The sequence below is a fragment of the Dendroctonus ponderosae genome, unplaced genomic scaffold, assembly GCF_020466585.1.
Source record: "Dendroctonus ponderosae isolate FM_Combo_2020 unplaced genomic scaffold, Dpon_F_20191213v2 Dpon_F_20191213_2, whole genome shotgun sequence".
Taxonomy (NCBI): domain Eukaryota; kingdom Metazoa; phylum Arthropoda; class Insecta; order Coleoptera; family Curculionidae; genus Dendroctonus; species Dendroctonus ponderosae.
The window spans coordinates 14327770-14350113 of NW_026018165.1; the positions used below are offsets into that span (position 1 = coordinate 14327770).

General features: G+C 34.8%; 3 protein-coding genes across 4 annotated transcripts in view; 1 reads left to right on the forward strand and 2 right to left on the reverse strand.

The window, feature by feature from the left end:
* Nucleotides 1–6495, forward strand: part of LOC109544413 (matrix metalloproteinase-2) — a 58613-nt gene extending 52118 nt beyond the window's left edge. Inside the window, exons 5-12 of the mRNA XM_048664149.1 lie at nt 2449–2591; nt 3438–3602; nt 3658–3835; nt 3890–3999; nt 4119–4327; nt 4385–4689; nt 4818–4924; nt 5091–6495. Coding sequence (XP_048520106.1) covers nt 2449–2591; nt 3438–3602; nt 3658–3835; nt 3890–3999; nt 4119–4327; nt 4385–4689; nt 4818–4924; nt 5091–5338 — 1465 coding nt within the window. The 3' untranslated portion in view covers nt 5339–6495. The remainder of the gene's footprint in view (nt 1–2448; nt 2592–3437; nt 3603–3657; nt 3836–3889; nt 4000–4118; nt 4328–4384; nt 4690–4817; nt 4925–5090) is intronic.
* A 333-nt stretch (nt 6496–6828) lies between these two features.
* On the reverse strand, nt 6829–10036 carry LOC109544650 (glucose-induced degradation protein 4 homolog). The gene is made up of 4 exons (XM_019914959.2): nt 9670–10036; nt 8255–8422; nt 7935–8167; nt 6829–7483 (listed from the first exon to the last, which is right to left on the reverse strand). Exons 1-4 carry the CDS (start codon nt 9814–9816, stop codon nt 7420–7422), a joined length of 612 nt encoding a protein of 203 aa, XP_019770518.1. The 5' UTR covers nt 9817–10036; the 3' UTR covers nt 6829–7419.
* Nucleotides 10037–10603: 567 nt separating this feature from the next.
* LOC125503555 (tachykinins-like) lies at nt 10604–13584 on the reverse strand. Of its 2 annotated transcripts, none has more exons than XM_048664163.1 (6): nt 13358–13584; nt 12833–13055; nt 12286–12396; nt 12072–12231; nt 11701–11874; nt 10604–11647 (listed from the first exon to the last, which is right to left on the reverse strand). In XM_048664163.1, the coding sequence occupies exons 1-5, from the start codon at nt 13535–13537 to the stop codon at nt 11739–11741; spliced, it is 810 nt and encodes a 269-aa protein (XP_048520120.1). In that variant the 5' UTR covers nt 13538–13584; the 3' UTR covers nt 10604–11647; nt 11701–11738. The 2 variants fall into 2 exon arrangements, with proteins under 2 accessions (XP_048520120.1, XP_048520121.1); XM_048664164.1 differs by having other exon boundaries at nt 10604–11655.
* Between the last annotated feature and the right edge of the window lie 8760 nt (nt 13585–22344).

The window sequence follows — 22344 nt, forward strand, 5'->3', positions numbered from 1 at the left end:
AGTTTTGACCCAGAAAGCGAAATTTGAATATCAGACACTTAGGTGCAAGATTATGCCAAAATTCCATGTTTTCCGTCCCGTTTTTGCTCATATCTCGGAGCCAAAATGAGCAAGAACGCTCATTTGTACATCATTCTAGAGAGAAATAAATGGCCTTTTTAGAAAGTGAACCATCGATAAGAAAATGCTGGCTGTTTTCTCAAAAAATGCTTGAATTCAAGAAGTTTTAGATTTGCGTAATTTTTTTTGAGTTGCAAAATCCACTTGAACATGACGCTGCTTTTTTCGAAGTTTCTCAAGAACCATTCTAGCCACAGAATTCGTTTTGGCATCGTTGGATAGAGAATTGAAAATTCGATTCAGTCGTAACAACGTGAGTGAGGAAATTCGAGTAGTTTTGACCCAGAAAGCGAAATTTGAATATCAGACACTTAGGTGCAAGATTATGCCAAAATTCCATGTTTTCCGTTCCGTGTTTGTTCATATCTCGGAGGCAAAATGAGCAAGAACGCTCATTTGTACATCATTCTAGACAGAAACAAATGGCCTTTTTAGAAAGTGAACCATCGATAAGCAAATGCTGGCAGTTTTCTCAAAAAATGCTTGAATTCAAGAAGTTTTAGATTTGCGTAATTTTTTTTGAGTTGCAAAATCCACTTGAACCTGACGCTGCATGTTCATAGTTGTGCGTTCAATAAAAACTAGTGTTCAGTCATCGTTAGGAAAATTGTGATCAGGATTTGAAAGAAACTGTTGCGGGACACATTTGCATTGTGTTTTTCGAAAATAAATTTTTCAGAAACGAAAAATTATCTAAAAGATTGAAGTGATGCATGCGTTCAGTAAAGAAGGACGCGCTCTAAATGCCGTCAAAATTTCCAACTCATCGTCCAAAAAAATTTTACGGAAAATTTGAAAAAACCTTGATGGACACGTTATGGATCGCGTTTTTCGAAAACAAATTTCTCAAAAACGAAAAATTCTCCACGTTCCGTTGTGCGTTCAGTAAAGAAGAGTGTCTTCTAAATGTCGTCAAAATTAAAAAAAATCGTTCAAACCACATAAAATCCTGCATTTGAGCGCTTCGTAAATGTTGATTTGAAAGAGAACAGTTTTACGCAACAGCAGATTCTTCAATAAAAAATTCCAACTTCCACAGTAAAGCCAGTAGAAGCTTGCAAGATTGACATGCTGTAGAAGACGTTTTACGCAACAGCAGATTCTTCAATAAAAAATTCCAACTTCCACAGTAAAGCCAGTAGAAGCTTGCAAGATTGACATGCTGTAGAAGACGTTTTTTTTAAATAAAATTTTGACATCAACTTGCCCCTAATGTCTCATATTCAAATTTCATACGAGTTTCTGTGATAAATCTACCAGAATTTACTCACGCACGTTGTTATAACTGAATCGAAGTTCCAATTATCTATGCAATGATATAAAAAAGAACTCTGTGGCTGAAATGGTTCTTCGATTGAGCATTTAAAACTGAACAGGCAAAACCAAAACTCTTCACTTTTTTCACAAAAACATTAAAGTGGAACCCATATTTGCATATCTGAAACGGTTCTTTAGCAAGACACGCTTCAGATCAGGTTGATGTAAAATTACAAAAATAAAGCCGCCCAAAATAACTCAGACACGATGAGTTATAACTCATTAGCGCACAGAGCGGCAGCAACTCAACACAGTGTTACCCATGCCTGTCGTCTAGTGTCTAGCGTCTTGTTTCATGAACTCAACACAACTCAGAAAACATTTTTTAACTTAACAATCGTATCACATCACTTCGTGTCAATTACTCGAATGCTTCTTTTGCTCGTTTATGTCTGATCCCCAAAAAAGACCATTTTCTGGCGCAAAGTGCCCTAGATTTACAGGCGTAGTTTTATTTCGATTTTATAGGGTTTTAACTTTTTAATTTGGCCGCCAATCTGTCGGAACGGGCATTTGCTGCAGAGACCATAAAACGATCATTCAGTCATCAATGAGTTTGATTTTTCCGATAATAGACGACCGTTCCATTTTTCCTGGATAGGGCAATAAATGGAACGTTTATGTGTCTCTATGTGAGACGGTTCAAATTTAACTAGAGTTCGGTCTCTCGGGACATTCGCCAGAGCTAAAGGGCGAGAAGTTAATAATGCAAGAAGTTGGCCGAATTGAAATAAAATATCCAACAAAAAGTTACGTCTTGAGTAATTGTTTATACATATACATGGGGTAAACGTGGATAAGGCTTTTGGAGTTGGCAACAAATAGGTCACAAATACATAAAACTAACTAAAATTTATTTAGGAAAACATACGCATATAAGCAAATAAAGGCGGATTTTATAGTCGTTTTGTTAATTACTACTAGAGTTTTTGCCACAATAAGCTCAGTAAATCCATATCTAAATCGCTACTTTAAGTTCAATGAGGGAAGTATAGCTTTCAAACTTTTTAGGAGAGAGCATGGGGATAATTTTCCTTTCGACGGGAAAGGAGTGATTCTTGCCCATGCGTTTTTTCCTACCGGAATTCGAAACAGCGTCGACGTTCACTTTGATGCCGATGAAAGCTGGACAACTTCTGGAGACAGTGAACAGGGTAAATATATTCAGAATTTTTTGTCGAAAACATGCAAACAGCGGATATAGAAGTCACAAAAATAAGTAGGAAAGTGCGTATAAACGTTTCAAGCCGGCTATCGCTTCGTTTCCGAAATACCAGGTATTGAGATTATATATTTTTGCTTGTTTTTCTTGAAACCTGCAGTTGCAAGTTAAAAAGTTTAAATATGCAAAATAATATAATATAATAAATGTAGTTACCAATTTTTGAACCAAAAGAACTAAACAATGTACCAGTTAGAAGAAATTCTCTACCAAGAAGCAATGCAGCTTCAAACATTAATACGAAAGCCTGCATGCAAAGAAAATAGAAATAATCATTAGAGAAATAATTTGTTGAAATCATCACAATTTTAGTGCATCTATTTATAATTAGACTACGCAAAACTATTTATAAATCGAAACACTTTTAGGATTTAGTCAATTCACCAGTAGTAGTAGAACATGAACGCGAAAAACAGAAGCTGAAATATACGGCCGCGCTTTGTGTGCTTTTTTTGTTCGAATTTAGACAGACTAACCCAATAATCCAGTCGAAAATTCGATTGGAAATTCGGATAGGGGTTACAACTCTGAAAGTTGGCAGAGTAAATGTTGGAAAAGCCGGCCCTCCACGGGTGCACTTTCGAAAAAACGACTTTTAATTAAATTCACGTGAACGAAACTATGTGTAAAGAGACGGGGATGATTGGAAATTGGGCATTTAAAACAACTGCCATTGTCCCCCCTTGGAATCGTTTGTGGACTTTTATAGTTGGTCTTTGCATCTGTAAGAACGTTGTAAAAATTGTTGTTTCGGAGATAATTTTGTTTTTTGTCCCAGGTACCAATCTATTTAACGTGGCAGCACATGAAATAGGACATTCGCTGGGACTTTCTCATTCCAATGTGGAGGGCGCGCTCATGTACCCCTGGTATTCTGAGATGAAGGATGGATTCGAGTATGAACTGCCCGATGATGATAAATTGGCAATACAATCCTTGTATGGTGAGTTCAGTTGCACTTTGCAAGTTTCATGGAAGCTAAGTAGATTTTTCCGAAGGATTCCGAGGAGATAGACAATGGGGACGAATTCCTCAATACCATCCTCCGCCTCAACCTCCCACTACAACTACGACAACTACTACGACTACGACCACTACCAGCCCTCCTCAAAGAGCTTATCCGAGGAGTCGGTACAATCCCAGGTATCATAAAGGAAGGCATCCGACGTACAACAAGTATGATTAACGCGATTTTTGAGCCTGGTTGGGTATTGATTTTGATGTTTCCAGACCGGAGAAGAACCCCTATAAACCGATGAACCCGGAGAAAAAGCCCCATCATAATCATGGCACTCATGGAACTGATAGGCTTTATCCCAACGACAAACGTCCTTATACAGGTAAAAAGTCCGTCTAATTACACTTTTTCACCGGTTTTATCTCACTCACTTTGCTGTTTAACTAGAGCTTCAGCACAATATGTCTTCATTTTTCTTTAATAGCTTTTGCTCCGTTTTAGGTCACCACAATCCGCCAACGGATCCTCCCTACATCAAACCGACGAAACTGGTTCCAAAACATTTCCACACGACGCATAGACCGACTGAAAGGACCGCAACTTCTTCACCGAAGGAATATCCGAACGGTGAAACTCCGCCGGATACTTGTGATACTTCCTACGACGCAGTGGCTGTGATAAGACGCGAACTTTTTATATTTAAAGATAAGGTACTTTGTTTCCTTCAAGTGCATTACATTTTTCTGATGCTGTGAATGCTTCTTCAGTACTTCTGGAGAATTGGAGACAACGGTCAAGTGACTTCCGGCTATCCGGCAGAGATCAATCGTCTGTTCCGAGGCTTTCCCAAGACCCTCACGCATGTGGACGCAGTTTTCGAAAGGGCTGATGGAAACATCGTTTTCTTTGTTGACGATAAGTTCTACTTGTTTTCGGGAGTCAGTTTGGTGCCCGGGTACCCAAAGCCTCTTACCGAACTAGGTTTACCTAACAATTTGAAGAAAATTGACGGGGCGATGGTTTGGGGCCATAATGGAAACACTTATTTCTTTAGCGGGAAAGACTACTGGAAGTAAGCAAACATTATTTTTTGGGCAAGTTTCTTATGACTTTTAAGAAACTTGCTAGAAGCTAAGCGCCAAAATTATCAGTAAAAGTTCAAGAGAAACTAGGTCTAAATCTCCTGATTTCATGTTGAAGGTTTGATGATAACGAACAAGAAGTAGAGAAGGATTATCCGAGAAAAATTCACCCAATGTGGAAAGGAGTCGGGACAGACATTGATGCGGTCTTTCAATGGAAGGATGGTAAGAGCCAACACGCAATTTACACTTTTCTACAAATTTTCTGACTGGCCGACACGAAAAAAACACCTGAAAAAGTACACGCTACTAACACACATTCAATTCAACACTCGAAAGAGCGCAAATAAATACGTGAAAAACACTTTAAAATTCTCAAAATTGCTTGCAGGTAAAACCTACTTTTTCAAAGACAAGGGATTCTGGAAATTCAACGATATCCGCATGAGAGTCGATCATTACGAGCAGAAGCTGTCGGCACCCGTTTGGATGGGTTGCAAACACAACTTCGAACAGAACGACCTCAACCAGAAACTTCCCTACACCGATAGATCGGGAGGATCAGCCCTGAGCTCAGTTAACCAATTGCCGTTCATTTCCTTTGTAGGATTGCTGTTAGCGATCGTTCATTTATTATAGGATACAGTTTGAGGTGAAATTGATTGTGATAAAGCAAAAATTGGGTATTTTTGTAAGTAGGTATGTAAGTCTGTTTTTGTTTGCAGAAAAACTGTTTTTTTGTTTCCCGAAACAGTGAAATGTCATTTAAAGACCAATAAAATTAATTAATTTAGTGCCAAATACTCAATTTAAAAAGTCTCGAACCGCTCATATAAGTAGCAAACTTTTCAGCCTCGATTAATTAAATCTATTTGTAGTTATGCATTTTCCTGTAAAATTAGGCCGCTGTGCAATAACGAAAATCGTCCGATTTGATTTGAAACAATTGGTTTAATTGCCATTTTCATACACATTAACTTACTACGCTTTAGAACTGCACTGATGGGCAAACAGGTTCAACCATTTAAAATCTCATTTTGCATGTAAACAACGCATGCCTATCAGTGTACTAGATATCATTTTTTTTAAGTTATCATAGGGAAACTGACGAAAATTAAAACCTACTAAGTCATTAAGACTGAGCCAGAAATAATACTAACAAGCAATTGACCTGCTTTTCACTGCCTTTTAATTAGCAATCGCATCAAAAATACGTTTGTGATACTCGCGATCGCAAATGAATCTACCATCATGTTCTATGATTTTTAAACTTTAGGCGTTTAATTTCTGTGATATTTTTTATAACCATTTTTTAAAACTTGTATACTTAGCCTGTAGTCATGCGTATCACGAGATTTATTTACTGCATTTGTAATATTAATTTCACCGATTAACTCTGAAGATACACTGTATTGGAAATGTCCTGCTTAGGATATTTTAGTTTTGGGGTAAATTTCTAATTGAGCCAATCAGCCAAACAATCTGGCTTTACATGATTATCAGAATAAATACCATTTCAATTTGTAATTTAAGAACGTTTTAGTTCTTGTACAGAATAACTATATTAGAATTAGCCTTCGCCACTGCTGGTGAGTATTGTAAAACCTACAAGGTTTATAAATAGAGCAAACTTTCTGAATTTAGTGCCCATCAAGTTACCGAAAGTAATTAGCTGCACTAACAATTCCTGGTGATTTTGTGGACTTTTGAAGGGCACTTTGTATGTATATACGAAACCACATATTAGAATATAACATATTTATAAAATCCTATTCATTAAAAAATAATTTTTTAATGACGATTGTTTTTTTATTCCCATGTTATTGATCCTGCTCTGAAGCACCGATTAGTTTTTGAAGATATGCACCGCACTTGGATAAACACTAATAAAAAAGTCTTTCCGTAAAAGTGAAAAAAACTTTATTTTTGTCATTTTCGCTTTTATCCAAACAAAATGTATATAAAACTGACGAAAAATAAGTTGCTGTTTACACAAAGATACAAAAATAATATCAAACAATCGCTTCATGTAAAAAAATATACCGCTAAATAAATTAAACATCGGGAAAACCTCATTCATACCTTGTAAAATGAAGCGTACAATCAGCCTTTTCAATGAAACTAGGTACTTTTCTGTAATACAAAAATCAATCTTTTTTATTTATAATTATTTACAATAAAACAAATTATATTTCTCAGAATATTGTGAGTTTGTAGCAAACTTGAACCTTACTGGTGCGCACTAATTCAAATCAGTTTGTAATGATAAACACTAACAATTTGGCTTCAATAACAAAATCGCAAAAAGTGATCTGTTTGGAAACTGAACAACTGAATATTTGAGACTGAAACCGTGAATAAATCTTAATTAATTTTCCTCTGCCTTAGTATCACACATTTCAATTTAATACAATTTTAACAACCCTATATTAAAGCTATTTAACATAAAAAAATCAAATGAGACACATTCACGTGTTCCAGAATACGACTAAAGATATGAAAAATAGAATATAAACTTGATAAATAATGACTTAGGTATTAAGAGGCAACCCCAGTTCTCGAGATAACAACAATAATTTAAAAAACTAAACGGCCAGTCGCTTTATAAATTCCAATGTAAAGGAAAATGTAAAGCGACGTATATGTTAATCGACTAAAGACAGCAATTTTATTGTAAGGTACATACCCCCGTTGGTTTCATCATCTGTACATTGGAACTCTTACCTAAACTCGTATATTTGTATGGAGTTTTCAGGCACGTGTGTTAGATTTAACGATTGATACCTGGAAGTGCAACATAAATTAACTTTCCCTAATAGCCCAAGAGTAATAATTCTAATAATTTTTAGTGTTGGAAGATGAAGACGAATAATGTTGTCTCTTGATATGCCACGATGAGATTGGTTGATTTAGAGAACATTTTCCACCTCAGATTTGAGCCCAATTGTGAACACCAACACCGCTTACCAGGCAAAAACGACTGCTTTTTCCGCATAAATTTTCAATCTGTATTTTACTCCGTGGCAAAAGTGAAATTAATTTGTCCTTATACTGGAAATTCCAACATATATAATTCGATATCGATTATCAAGACGCCAAAATGAGTACTTTCACAGGTTTGCTTTCGCCTTTAATATCCACAATAAAGTTCAGCAACGAGCCGGATATACACCCACAATAAGCGTTTATGTACGTGGCAACAAACTAAGCAATCATAATAAATAGAGGTACTTACCATTCCGAACTTCTATGGTAGTAATATCCTTCTATAGTGGCTTTGGATTTCTGGAAGCATATGTAATAAAACCCAGCAAACGAGGCGCCGCTGATATCTCGAATCGTGTGATCTGGTACCAGAAAGTGCTCTTTCCACCGCATAAACACATAATCCGCATCACCCAGTTGGGTATAGTCAAAGTTATCCGAATTGAAAGTCTTTACGTACTGATTAAACTGCGAGAATTTGCCCTACAATTCAAAACAACCGTATTTTTGAGTATGTATGTAAGTGAGTAAGTGAGTATGTGAGTAAGTATTTTTGAAAGTGCTGCGTACCCAATGTTTCCTATCGACTTCCTCATCAGCATCCCACTTCCTGGTCAAAAACGGATACTTTTGACTGATGATTTCCCCATCGAAGAATGTGGTAAGTTTGGGGTATTCTTCAGTTAAGCCATTGATTTGAAGATATCCGCAAAGGTACGAGTTTTCTTCATCTACATTCTATGGAAATAGACAAGGGTTTTAGAATGAGCGTTCATTATTGGCTGATGATTCTAAATTATTGATTCGGAGCAGCATTATTCGGGTATTAGCAATGTGAAACAACAAAAAGTTTCTTAGGGCTAGTGATGATGCAAAAGTGACGGATTTGGATTTGTTTTTTTTTGTGTTTTGGGTAAGTTTGATTTTTCTTAATTACGATAAATGGCATTTTTGATCAAGGAATTCTACCTATTAGTAAGTATAGGTTGGATCACAGGGTCGGATTGCCAAAATCAAGTAAACAAGTGTATTTTTCCGGTTTATACGTTCGTCGCATTTGAAACTGCTAATTTTATAGTGTCGGATTACTACGAGGGGCTGAACCGAAGAGATAATATTCTTAGAAACAACTTTTCTAGTGGTGTTTTTAGCGACAATGCGGTTTTCGACCATTTTTCGCGCATCGAAATTCACAACTTTTCCATCTTGTTCGTCAGGTTGGAACATTTTCCGTATTTGCCTTTTCTACAATACACACTTTTCGCACGTATTTGGATTCGTTTAGATCCATTTCTGCACATTTTGTTCTTTGTTTCAAAGTCTCAGAAACTGCCAACACTCGCCAATAAGTAAAATTAGGAATTTTAATAGTCATCAAAAATTTGATGCAAAATCATGTCATGGGGGTCATGTCATCATCCTTTATCTCATGGAAAAGTAGTGACTTTCTATAAGCGAAAAGGGATTGAAAACCATATTTTGGCCAAAAACATAACTAAGAAAAGTTGTTAAGAAAAATATTATCTAATAGGTGAGCACATTTTAGCCAGACATGCCAAGGCCTGATGTCCTTGACAATTGCTAATAAAATAAAGACCTCTAAATACAACAGGTTTTAAACAGCAATTTTAAGCTCCTTGAACACTGCTTGAAACAGCTGAACTGCTCCTGAACATGATTTAGAGGACTTCGCCTCAGACAATCCCATTTTGTGTAAATCCTACAGGTGTAGTACGTGTTTTGAGCGTTTTTTCGAGTTGAAACTTTTCCATAGTGTATATAAAGTGGGAAGATGATCAGCCAAACTATTGTCATTGCTGATAAATGCGGCATTTGAGGCAATTATTCGATATTTATTATTAAGATCCCCTTGAATATAGGTTAGGCCTGTCACTGTTCCGATAACCTATATTTGTGCTTTAAATTTCGAGCGCGGTTCAAACGTTTGCAAATTGAAATGAAAAAGGTTGAACGGTGCCATTTACCTGTAAAACCACCTCGACTTCGTATGAATTTCCTTTACTTTTCTGGAAACCCTGAAATTTGGATCCATTATACAATAAACTTTTGGTTATTCCAGGCTGTTTGGAATTGGCGGGTGGAGGCAATGTGGGATCCACCCTCACCGGCATTCTAGACAGGTACACGTCTGATTTCCAGGCTTCTTTGCACTTTAAATCAAGCAATCACAATCACAATCGGAAAATTTCCACACAAAGTTAAGAAAGAATGACAAACAAAACCCGAAATGGCTTTTCCCTTTCCACTACTAGTGTTGAAATCGAGAACTTTCCCAAAATGTCATGTGCCAACCAGTGGCGTGCTCACAGATTCTTTTTAACTCTTATTGGGCGTGCCCAAGGATTTTCAACTAAAAATAGGACTGATGCAGTTTTGGCACCATTTAACTTTCGTAGTTTTCATAGAGAAACAGAGAGGTCACAAATAAGCACTTTTAGTTAAACCAAACGCCGAAAGATGGCAACGGCTCATCGGTTCTATGGCGAACTCTATCCGTCACTTCTCAAGTAGCAGCTTCTATCGAAACGCCAGCTATATCTGCGGCGTTTCGATTCAAATAGAACTTCGAATCTATGTAATGTTCGAGTTTGATTCAGATCCCTAATACATACCCCTGTTGGTAAATAGAAATTTTGTTTTAAATTAACGTAACCTCAAACTGACTTGCGCATTTCATTTAAGCAAGGAGTCAGTTAGAATATATGCGCTAGTGTGGTGTTGATCAGACAGATTAGAACATACTTGTCTTCATCTATGGATCAGAATTAAAAATAACGTGAAACACTAAAAGCAAGTTGATAGAAGCAGCCAGAAATAACGCTTGATTAAAATATAATTTAAAAAATTGATGACTGGGCAATTTCATTGGACAATTGGGAAAGTAATTTGTTGAATAAATCGTACTGAAAGTGCTCCTTCAAACACTATTATAATTTATTTATCTTCTATTAGGTTTTAACAGAATATAGTCAAATCTTAGAACTAAGTACCTACATTTTATATTCTAAATCTGAAATTAGCTTATTTTATTTAACTATATTACAATCCCATATTTGATAATTTGTTCGGGCTCACTGCTGGAAACAATTTCCAGCCGAAAAAAGTCCCGACAAGTTATTTAATCTTAACATTTGCCTGCCATCTTCGAGCATACCGCATACTTATTTCCAAATCTAACGTATACATAATGATGGACACGTTAAATAATTATTTATAAACCTTTATTGACCATTTTGTTAATACATCAAGATTTTGAAGAACAAAAATCACGAACTGCATTTTTTGCTTAGCGGATTAAATCAAATGAAGTAAACTGAACAGTCACAATTTGACAATTCAATTGAAAATACTGCAGTGATATGTAATATAATTGCTATATATTTAATACAATCTCGAATCACAATATGTTGAAGATTGAAATAATACGCATTTATTGATCAAGTCAAGTCAAGAGTCATTTAGCGTTAAAATCCGAAAGAATTTTTATACACTTTTTGTTCGAATAAATTGATATAATTTCCATAAAAGAAATACATATACGTTTTCTGAGCCATTTGGTTGATGATACGGGGTTTCAGTTAGAGTGAGGACCATAATAAATGATGGACAATTGAATTGACTGAACCGCTGCCAAGCTGCAATTTAGATATTTCCATATTTAATATCGAGGTTTTACAATCATAAATTTAAACATTGCAATTATCGAAAATGCCTCGATTTATCCAGCCTATTTAGAAATATCTAAATTGGTGTAGCAAACAAATCTGATATTTGGAATAATAACATTAGAGGTAAAAATATGTATTTATTGTAAGTATACATAGGTAAATTGTTATGCAATCTTCAACCACACTCGCAAGTAGAATAATCGACTATTGTTAATAGAATAGGTAGTTTTCTAGGACGATGGGAAACAAGTAATTTTCCAAGAACGGTCAAAACCTAAAAAACTTATTCTGCTATTAAAGCAATTGGAAGTTTTTAAAGAAACTCACCAAATAAATAGGGGTACGTCTGGAAACTCAATAGCATTTTAGTGACTTCTATCGAATTCATTCCGTCCAGTCAATAATAACATAAGTTGATTCCAATCGGGATCACTAAGTCGATCTGTTGTCGAATCTTGGTAGTAGTAGCTTGGAATTGCCATTTCCGAAGACTTTTTGCCCCTGCAACACCAACTAATTTATTAGCTTAAAAATACGCTTGGTAAAATTAAATTTTCAATTCCAAAACTAAAAAAAAACTGTATTGAATTTAACGAATTAGTTCCTGAACCAAAATACATTTTTTGCCTTTCGTTCTACATAAATGTGTAGGCGCACTCTAATAATATTTTTATTCCAAAAATGCCTGATTTACATACCTGACTCCTACAAATTTGCCCCTGAATTCATACGGATATTTCTTTCCACGCATGCCGAAAAATCCAGAAGGATGTTTCTTTCCCCGCATGCCAAAGAATCCGGATGGGGCTCGTTTGATGTCTTCATAGTAGCCGATGGGATTTTCAAAATCTTTTTTACCTGAAAATTCCCAAAATCTTCACGTAAAATAGGACAATTTTAGTGGAGGAATACCTCGCATTCCGACGAATCCCATTGGTGCCCTTTTCTCTCCTTGATAATCTGTCCACAACTTTTTGCCTCGCATTCCAAAGAATCCCATTTGCGCCCTTTTTTCTGGCTCATCTGCGAAAGAAAATGGAAAATAAATGCTCGATTGTGTTAAATTGGTAAAATCAACAATTTTTTGCTCAAAAAACAATGCAACTTGGATTTGAATTTGTCAAGATTATTTTCGGTATTTTAATGTTTGGTTTAGTTAGTAATTTATTTGGCTTATTAAAGTGCACTGAAATTTAGGTGCCAGTTTTGGGCTTCTTTCCATGTTTCTGGTTAGAAAATTTTCTTTCGTAGAATTGTGCTAAAGCAGTGATTTTCTATAATCCGTCTCGACCCCTTTCGGTGGACGAAAAGGCTATTTTAAGAAAACAGTTGATTCAAACCAGCCTCCATCTAGAGCAGAACACTAAATTTTCAAACTCTATTTACTCATTTTTGCTCAGAAATTTTACCAGTTATTTAAATCAATTTTATTGCAATAAAGTTTCATCATAAAAATTACCCCAAGTGACTTCATCATCCTCCAAGCTATCTTTCTTTCCTCTCATGCCCACAAAACCCATGGGGGCGCGTTTGTACAATTCTTCTGGATAATTACTGGACTGCAGAAAGTTCCATGGCTTTTTGCCTCTCATTCCAAAAAAGCCTGATGGTGCTCGCTTCTCTACAATATAGTTGAAGGAAGCAGGAGCTTCCGTATCAGATGACGGTGTATATTCGGTTTGCTGAAAATATCAAGAGTGGTTAGATTCTTGCTTTAAAAGACACTTTTCTGCTCCTCTTTCCTCTTTAAATTTCCGAGCCGCTTCCAAACGCAATTCTTTACACTTTAAGACTTTTTTTTTAGTTTTAAAGCTAAGGTTTTCTGAGTTAATCCTGAATTTGATGATGCAATTTTCAAACTTGTATATTTGGTATTTTCACTATTCATTAAAATTTGTTCTAATATAAACTTTGATTTGAGTGAACAAAATTAGGTCCATTTTTTCATTAGTTTCCTTAGTAAGATCCTTAATAAGTTACTCACTTGTTCTATAGAGTTACTATTGTCCAAATCAGCTGAATAAGCCTCATCAGGTATTGACTTTTTGCCCCTAACTCCTGTAAATCCAGATGGAACTCGCTTGTGATGTTCATCGGCCAAGCAGCAGGTTGAAAGTAATAAAGATATGGAAATCCAAGTGGTGAACGGTCGTATGGACTTCATGCTGCAAAGTCTTTAGGTGGCAGCAAAGCCTGAAAAAACAGTCCATTTTAAGGAAACAATTGCTTTCTTAAATAATCATTTTTTCATCAGATTACTTTGGCCCAAAAGAAACCGAATTGCCATCCCAACAGCGGTTTTGATAACTCCATAATTTTTCATTGGTCTCGTTAAGATTTTTCCAGCTATTTTTGCATTTTTATGAGCTCCTTTACCACTGTATCGTGTCAAGTGGAAAATCATTAATCTTCAGCTAATGGTCGGTAATTTTTATAATTGTGCCGTTTTCTTTGCTCGCTTTTCTTACTCATACTTTCCACCTGTTTGACTCCCATGAAATATGTTATTGCTTAAGCAGGACAATAATATTTTCAACCCCATTGAATCACTTGGGGCCAATGGAAAATCCATCATTTGCCAATATTTCATGAAAAGAAAAAGTTGCGTTAATTGATTAACGGGAATTTCGGTTTTATGAAGCATTTTATTTTGATTTGTTAAAGCTTTCAATGGATAAACATTTTTTGGTTCTCCGTTTTTTTTATTGGTTTTTATTTTCCTGTAAAAAATGTTGCTGCTTTTTTGCGATTATCATCAATAAACTAATTATCTGGAATCTGGGAAATTTCTTATGTGTGATGTCATTCAATCAAATCTACAATTGTAATTTTTTGGTGGATGGAAAAGCTTGAAACTTGAAACTACTTTAATATGTAACATATGCTTTTGAAGCTATTTTAAACTGCACACAATTACACTAAAAATTTCCAACTTTTTTGCCCCATAAGTGCCCGTTCCATTAGTCCCCAACTTTTGTCTATTTCCAGTTTATTACAACAGCATATGTTTAAAAGAACAGTTGATTAAATGCCACAAAGGCACATTGTCCATGTTCGGTTGACTATACTATTTCGAGGAGATTTTGCTTCGTCAAGTTCCATTTCCTCATGGAGCTAGACAAGCCCCTTTATACAATGCGACACAAGGCATCTCCCTGGGGTTGGCAGACTGCCCAACTTACTGCAACAGGTCTTTTCTATTAGGAAACATTTTTCCCTTAAAATGGGAAATGGCTTTTCGAGTTTTAGACGTGCTCAACATTGTCATCTCCCCAATTGTTGATGTATTGGATAGGACGCTTCAAGTACATACATGAGTTTTTTGACAAAAAAACCTATTAAAAGTGATCTCAGCTTTCCATCTTTTTTTCGGTTAAAATTACTAGGAAATACCAGAGTGTAAAGAAAATAAGTAGAATAAATGAATAGGTAATTAATTTGGTTTAAGAAGTTGTGTGAACAATTTGCGTGATTTTTTCTCCAAAAGTATTTATATATATTAATTAAAAAAAAATGGGATAATATGCGTTGTAAAAATAAAAGCGGTATAAGTAGGATGCGGTGTACTGAATTTTTAAACCTTTTTTGAGTAAAACATAGTACACATTCATAAACCTTCTTGATTTTTGCGCCAAACTTATAATATTTGAATTTTAAAATCGACTTTAAAAAATCCAACAACTATTTTATGTATTTATCAAACAAACGCTGTACATATATTATATAAGTTGCTTCTTGCTTGAAACAGAACATATTTCCAATGTAAATTTAAATAACATCAGTTAATTTCTCTACTTGTATATTCAAAATTGTTAACCAGAGTTTTCCAATATTGCATGACAATTACTGAAAGTTTCTTCCGATTTTGCGTTTGAATTACAGAGGCAGTAATTCGCGGTAAATCCGAAAAGACAATATTTGACGTTCGTTAGGTTTTGAGTTTGCAATTTTGGAACGGCGCTTAATATTTGTTGGAAAAGTTACTATTCAATTTTGTATGTTTATAGAAACTTCTTCGGTTTATTGTACAATTACAGCGGCTTAATAATATCTCCCATATTTAAACTTCAGGCTTATAAAAGCCAATATTTTAATAAACTGTTTCCAGAAGTTTTTGCGAGATTATTGAAACAGTAAATTTATAGTTGCGCAGTCAAATTGTCCTACATTTTGGCCATGGACTAGCTGCTCTTCAACTTCGATCCTGTCTGGATACATTGTAGTTAAACAAAGTTTTTTTGAGCAAACAAATCAACTTCAACTCATCTCCCGCCTGTATTTTACCAGACCAGATTCTTCAGTGTTTCATTTTATTTTCACGATTAATTTCCACATACATATAAGGGGTGAATTGAAAACAAAATTAGAGGCAAGTTGAGATAACCGACAATTCACTCAGTTAACACATACATCTTTGATGTAGTTGCTTACAACAATTTATTCCTTTTCAGATCCGCTTGATACAACAAAGCCGCTTTGCAACATGGATCTCTTCTACATCCATCCTGCCAATTTGTTTCGCAAATCCTTAAATTGGTCCTTCTTTGGACCTGTCTGGCCTGCGGCACGACAGGAGTGCAGAGGCAGTGGTAGAGTTAACTTATTTGCCAACCTTTTGTGCCATCAAAGGAACTCGGGCTTATAACGAAATTCGAATAGAGGTAAGTTGTAATCGTGATGGGATTTGAAATTTTGCGACATACATATGCGAATCGGTTATGTTTAGAGTTTCCTGTTTATATAATATGTTTACTGAGTGAGCAGCGCTAAATTGAATCCAGGTAATCTATTTGTTTCAGGATATCTAGGAGTTTCTATATAATTATGTTGATAGATATTAATGCCTAGTTAATAATTATGGGGGGATAAGTAGAAGAAGCTTGACGTTCCGAATCCTGGCACGTTTTGTCTCTGCTTCAAAAATATTTCCAGTACCGAGTGGGAAATTGTCTTAAACTTTCACTTGCATAAAATTTCCTCTGTTTGTGGCGACTCTACATAAGTACAACTCTGTGGCCAATCCACGGACTCTTTATTTAGCTAAATTTAGAGCATTTACAGTCTCCATGACCTGGAAACCCGGATTTTTTGGCTCTAATCATGAATTGTTTCTGTCGTTACTTCAATTAACAATCATTTTCGGAACGTTGCTAAATCAGCGTAATAAACGGCACAAACAGCTCCAGTTTCATCCAATCTATCATACGCACACATATTTTGCATATTCGCCTAATGCGTTGTTCAAACAGAGGGATATAACGGTGTATAGGCAAATTGTTCCCGAATGCAAAATAACCATATCAATGGCTTACAGGTAATCTGACAAAATTGCGAATTGTAAACAAGGTGGCAGAGCCCAAACCACCCAAGTCTAGCGCACTCAATTCACAGATTTTGTACAAAACGGTTGTTCAAAGTGGAAAATCGCAATTAAACTTTTGGAGTTGAGAGGGTTTTTATGCAATTGATGTCTACGGAATAGCGAAACCTTTGACGAAGTAAAAAAATTGCGTTAACATTTTTTTTTCATTCGAGGCATTGAAAAACCTTTCAATCGATTGCAAGTTTATTAAGCACAAACCATTCATTTCAAAAACGAGGGGAAGGAAAAAAATAATAGTTCGTTTTTGAAACGTTCTGCTGAGCTTTAAATTAGTTTTGATTAATTACCGCTGCATAGAATTTTATTAATAACTTGCTTATACATCATATACAAAAATTTAATTGCATTTTTGCTTAATTTTAAACTCTTTTCCTTAATCAGTTTTGCTTTACCCAAAATTCTTCGTAGCTTTCTTCTTATGTATTTTCACTTGTAATTATCAATGCCGATAAAAATCATTCTGGTTAATTGAAACAAATTATTTAAAGAATGACGATATTGTTGTCTATTTTCTGTTTAAGCCAAACAAATTGCCGTCGTATAAACATTATCAACAAAAACTCGTATATTTTCGACAATGATAAACATTTATTGAAATTAATGCTACAATTTAAATTTTGTTAACTTTAAAATCCTTTCGATTTTATTCAGCCTTCTTCTTGGTGTTCTTTTGATTTATTGATTTGAATAATACTGCCGAAAAAATAATTTTTTCAACGGCTGCAACGAATGGTTGCAAGTTTCTGTTAAAAAATATTGACTAATGTTTGAGCGGTTGTGCACAATAGCGCAGATTTTTGCACACCCCATAAATAAAAAACTGAACCTCAAGTAACTGGTATCAATAAAAGAGCGATTCTCGATTCAAATTCTTGAACTCAATTTGCCTCTACATTGTTTCTAAACTATAAATATTTGCAATTATTATTACCGACAAACAATTGGCTCTCGAGTTTCTCTGCAAATGAAACCTAAGTCCAGAATGAGTTTTATGAAAGTAATTAAAAAGTTGAAAAGCCATCGCCAACTCGCATCGTCAATACCTAATAAACGATATTGTTTTGGTTCTAGACGTTGAAAGTTTCAGATCAATCTAAACTTTCCGTAGCATTTTAATTTATAGGGAGGGGTGAGAAGTTTCACATCTTTCTCGCTTTAAGTGGTCTTGCGGAGGTGTTTGCTCAAAAAATGTTTACTTTTCTCCCACATTATTATGATTATTATTAGTGTTTGATGTCCATCCACTCTGTGCGTAACCAGTATTAATTATGCATTCAATAGAAGCTCATATGTTACCCTTTTGCAGTCACAATCATCATCAACACCACTAAATAACGCAAAATATAAACGCACGTTGACGTGAAAGCGATGCTTTCTAACAAATACGTGGTGGTGTTGGCAATGGGACAAATTAATCGGTAATTATTAATTATAGCCCTTATCCAAGGTTGCCTCAATTGAGTATCATCAGTATTGAATTTATGTTCAATTTTCGAGTATTCAATTTCGGATGAATTGTATGGATTTCGATGCTAATTATGCCGGTTGTTAAGGCCAGTGTGTTTGTATATTTGTCAATATTTTTTTTAACCGGATGTAACTCGAAGGCTGCTGGCTCGAAACTACTGTAAGAAAAAAGAATGAGATTGTGTCACTTTTAAATTGAACTTGAAAAGGAAAAAGCTGTTGAAAAAAGATACCAAAAAATGATGTAGACGATTACTCAAATGTCCCTCATAAATCTGATGTTTTTTATATGACCGATTTCATCAGGACCTCACAATAATCCTGATTTTATTCATAGTTTTTCCTTGTGTCTTTCAGGTGAAATTTCAATTGTGTTTTTGTACCTACCTGATTAATGCGAGTATAAAAATAACGCAGCCCTCCGAACAAAATAATTTGCAAAATAATGACGAAAATGTTGAGAAGTTAATGTTTAAAACAATTTTCTTGATATTGTTTAAGCGGTTGTGTAAACACTTGTAAATAAAAGTACGGGATTGAATTTGAAAAGGAAAGCGGTTGAAAGTAATGCTACTAAAAATCTATATTCCGGTGGTAAATTCCATGTTTTTCCATGAACGATTTTGTTCAAAAAACGCGAAAACTGTACTGAAACATTAATTCTGATTTTATACAGAATTTTTCTTGGTGTTCTTTGGACGAATGTTCACTTGTGTTTTTGTACTTAAAACAAATACATATAACAACTGCGAATGTAAAAATAACGCAGCCTTCGAAAAAAATGTTTAAACCAAACAATTTTTCTTAAAACGTTTAAGCGGTTGTAAACACACTTTGAACAAAAAAGGCGGTTGTAAATAAAAATATGGGTTTATGCCACTTTTGAATTGAACATAAAACCGAAAAACCGTTTGAAAAAAGGTAACAAATCAATTATATGGAAGATTATTCAAATGTCATGAAATTTTATGTCGTTTATATGGTCGAATTTATCAAAAAACGCTGAATTGGTAGTATAAAAACCTTTGACTTCTTGGAATTGTTCTTGCTGCTTTTCAGGTGAATTTTCAGATGTGTTTTTTGTACTTTAAATAAATGCGAATACAAAAACAACACAGCCCCAAAAAATATCCTATAAAGAATGACAAGAATGTTGAGAAGTTTATGTTTAAAACAAACAATTTTTTTTAATAATGTTTAAGCGGTTGTATAAACACTTTGAACAATAAATGCGCGGTTTTGAATTGAAAAGAAAATGCCTGTTTGGAAGAAAAGATGCTAAAACATTTGTATAGAAAAAAATTTATTCAAATATCCTCCATAGATTTAATATCCTTTACATGAACTGAAAAAATAGTTGAAATGCGAAAAAATTATAAAAAATGTTAAATTTATGTGGCTTGGCAAAGCTCTGTGAACGTTCTTGCAACAAAAAAATGTTTCTGTCTGTGAAAACAATATTTTATATTTGAAAATCCATCATAATGCATCTTTTTTGGTAGCTAGAACATATAAAGCGCACTTTAATAAGTAGCTTGCAGCGGATATGTAACTATCATGTTGTGATGTACTACCTCGTAATTGATCAGGAAATTCCGCTTAGAAGATTATCCGCAATATTTTCCACTAATCGCTCATTTACTTCATCAAAATTAAATTTCTGAACAGTCGGTAATCCTAGAATGATAGATTTGATTTGGATTGATGATTTGTGCTGCACCCAAATTGACTCAAGTGTACAGATTAGAGAATAGACAAGCTTTTGTTGCTTGCTTTTTTTTATAGAATTTAGAAAATTGCCTGGAACAAGTCAACATTAATTTTGGTATAAAATCTTTAGATTTCATTTACAAAAAACTATAATTTATGGTAACAAAATCCTCTTGTACAGGAAACCGGCCTCAATCAATAAGCCAACAATGTGAAGGTGTATTTCTAAATTCACCCACATTCATTAATTCGATAAAGGGGGATTATTACAGACCGGATTTCGATCCTGAGGCAGGTCAGTAGAAGATGGCATGAATACTAGACTTGGGTATTAATTATAACTGCTAAATTAACAGTCTTCCTGTTCGGAAATAACGAACATCCACCAGTAGATATTTTGCGTCTGAACCCGCGTAAAATGATATGCTATCAAAGTAAATAATAAAAAAATCTACTAAAAATGAAAGACACATTTTGACGAAAATGTTGCAAAATATTTTCAAATCAGACTGATTTATTTATTAATTTTTTTAATGTACATTTACGTACTCACAGCGAATTATTATCAACAAGTTAAATTCAATCTTCATAATTTAACTGTCTATGATCCACCGGTTGTTTAACTCCAACCTTTTGGAGATGAACACGAATTATCCGCATCGAAACCGCCTTAGACCGTCTGAGCAATGAACAGTGCAATTTTGGGCACTCGTTTGTGTACGAATTGTTTAATGTAGCATCACTGTCTACTTTCGAGATACTCTCACAAGAACAGTTAATAATAATCTTGGGCTTTGACTCTTCCAACTGTTCACCATACATAATATTTCACTTAGCATCGTCATTCCATCCAATTAAAGTCTAATAACCTTAAAACAGCGTAAGAACCTGTAGGTACAGATATAGAGTACATTAGGAAAGGTTAAAGCGCTCACACACTTTTGTAGTTACCATTTGTCAACATTAATGTTGACTACACCCTGAAGGCTCGAGCATGCGATATGTTCATTAAAGGCCTTCTCCCATGGGGACACCCTGTATATGCCTGTCGGGTTAGAAGTACGTGCCACAATATTTTGGTTATTTTTTTTTCACCGACACATTAACAAAGCTTTGCGGGTTTCAGCCTCCTAATTACTCTGTCTTTCATAAAGCTTTATAGTTAATTTGGTTCTGAGAGAAAATGAGAAAATATATCATTTTCCCTTATGCATGATTTTGCATCTAATTGTATAGATTTTGTTTTGAGATTTTCATTTAAAATGTGGGAATTTGAATCTATTTCATACAGAAGTTCACACAGAAAAAATCGATAAAAAATTACATTCGACTGGCATTGTTATAAGAGAAATTGTACACTTTTCCCTGTTGCAATTTTGCCTCAGTTTCACTCAGACTAGTAAGATAGTAAGACGGTGCCAATCTCCACTACAGAGTTGTGAGGCAAGTGATGGATTAAGCGGCTATTCGAAGAAGAGATAAACAAATTAATCAAGGCATAGCGAATTTTCTCAACAAGAATTACTCGATTCCAAGCGAAGAACAGTCATTACGAACTAATAGCTGTATTGAGGAGAAATCACATTATTCCCTAGTCAAGATTTATGGCTCAATTAAGGATCTATTGCATGAAGCGCAGTGCAACTATTCCTGTCTTATACTCTATACATATAAGAACATCTGCCACATATATTCACAGCTCTGATTCATGTTTTTTAGCGAATGACATCCAACTCAAAACTTTAATAAAAAGGTCGACATAAAAGATGTGCGTTGGATGTGAGCCAAAAAAGGATAATACATTTTTGACGGTAGCACTATAAAGTTCGCAATAATGCAAGGAAAATGGCGTTTGTAGGCTTACATAAGATTTGCAAAAGAATGAGCCTTTTATTTCCTATTGACAATATCAAAAAGAATTTCTCAACACTACAGCATATGAAAACGTGGGAAATTTTTATTAATAAATGGCACTGAATTGCTTACCAACGTTGAGTTTTTTCTTCTTAAGAATCAATTTGTGCTTAAAGGACGCATGGATCATTGAATGTGAAAACATGAGAAAATTGCCATATTTAACTGGCTTAATAAATTAAAATCAAAATGGATTAATCAAAAGGAAAGGAGAAGAAAACTCCCCCTTTTAACAACTTGACTGCATAACAGTGGCTTTAACTTAACAAAGTCACAAAGGTTTAAGTGAAACGACCCTATAAGAATAAAAGACTGTCTGAGACTGCAAAAAACATTTAAATGGCATGAAAAGCTCAGACTTGGTTTAAATGTAAACATGTAGTCAGAACACGCGCGCTGTTAGAGCTAAAATGAAAATTGACAAGATTAACAAAAGTAAAGCGTAAGCAAAGGTAAGCTTGATAAGGGATCTTGTACAGAAGTAACAGTGTTTTCAC

Coding starts and splice junctions, on each gene's coding strand:
- LOC109544650 (XM_019914959.2), bottom strand. CDS start 9,816: ATGCCGGTGAGGGTGGATCCCACATTGCCTCCACCCGCCAATTCCAAA. Junction 8,423..9,669: donor AAGTCGAGGTGGTTTTACAG/GTAAATGGCACC, acceptor CTATTTCCATAG/AATGTAGATGAAGAAAACTC. Junction 8,168..8,254: donor AAGTCGATAGGAAACATTGG/GTACGCAGCACT, acceptor TTTGAATTGTAG/GGCAAATTCTCGCAGTTTAA.
- LOC125503555 (XM_048664163.1), bottom strand. CDS start 13,537: ATGAAGTCCATACGACCGTTCACCACTTGGATTTCCATATCTTTATTA. Junction 12,397..12,832: donor GGATGATGAAGTCACTTGGG/GTAATTTTTATG, acceptor TTTCTTTCGCAG/ATGAGCCAGAAAAAAGGGCG. Junction 11,875..12,071: donor GGCAAATTTGTAGGAGTCAG/GTATGTAAATCA, acceptor TTGGTGTTGCAG/GGGCAAAAAGTCTTCGGAAA.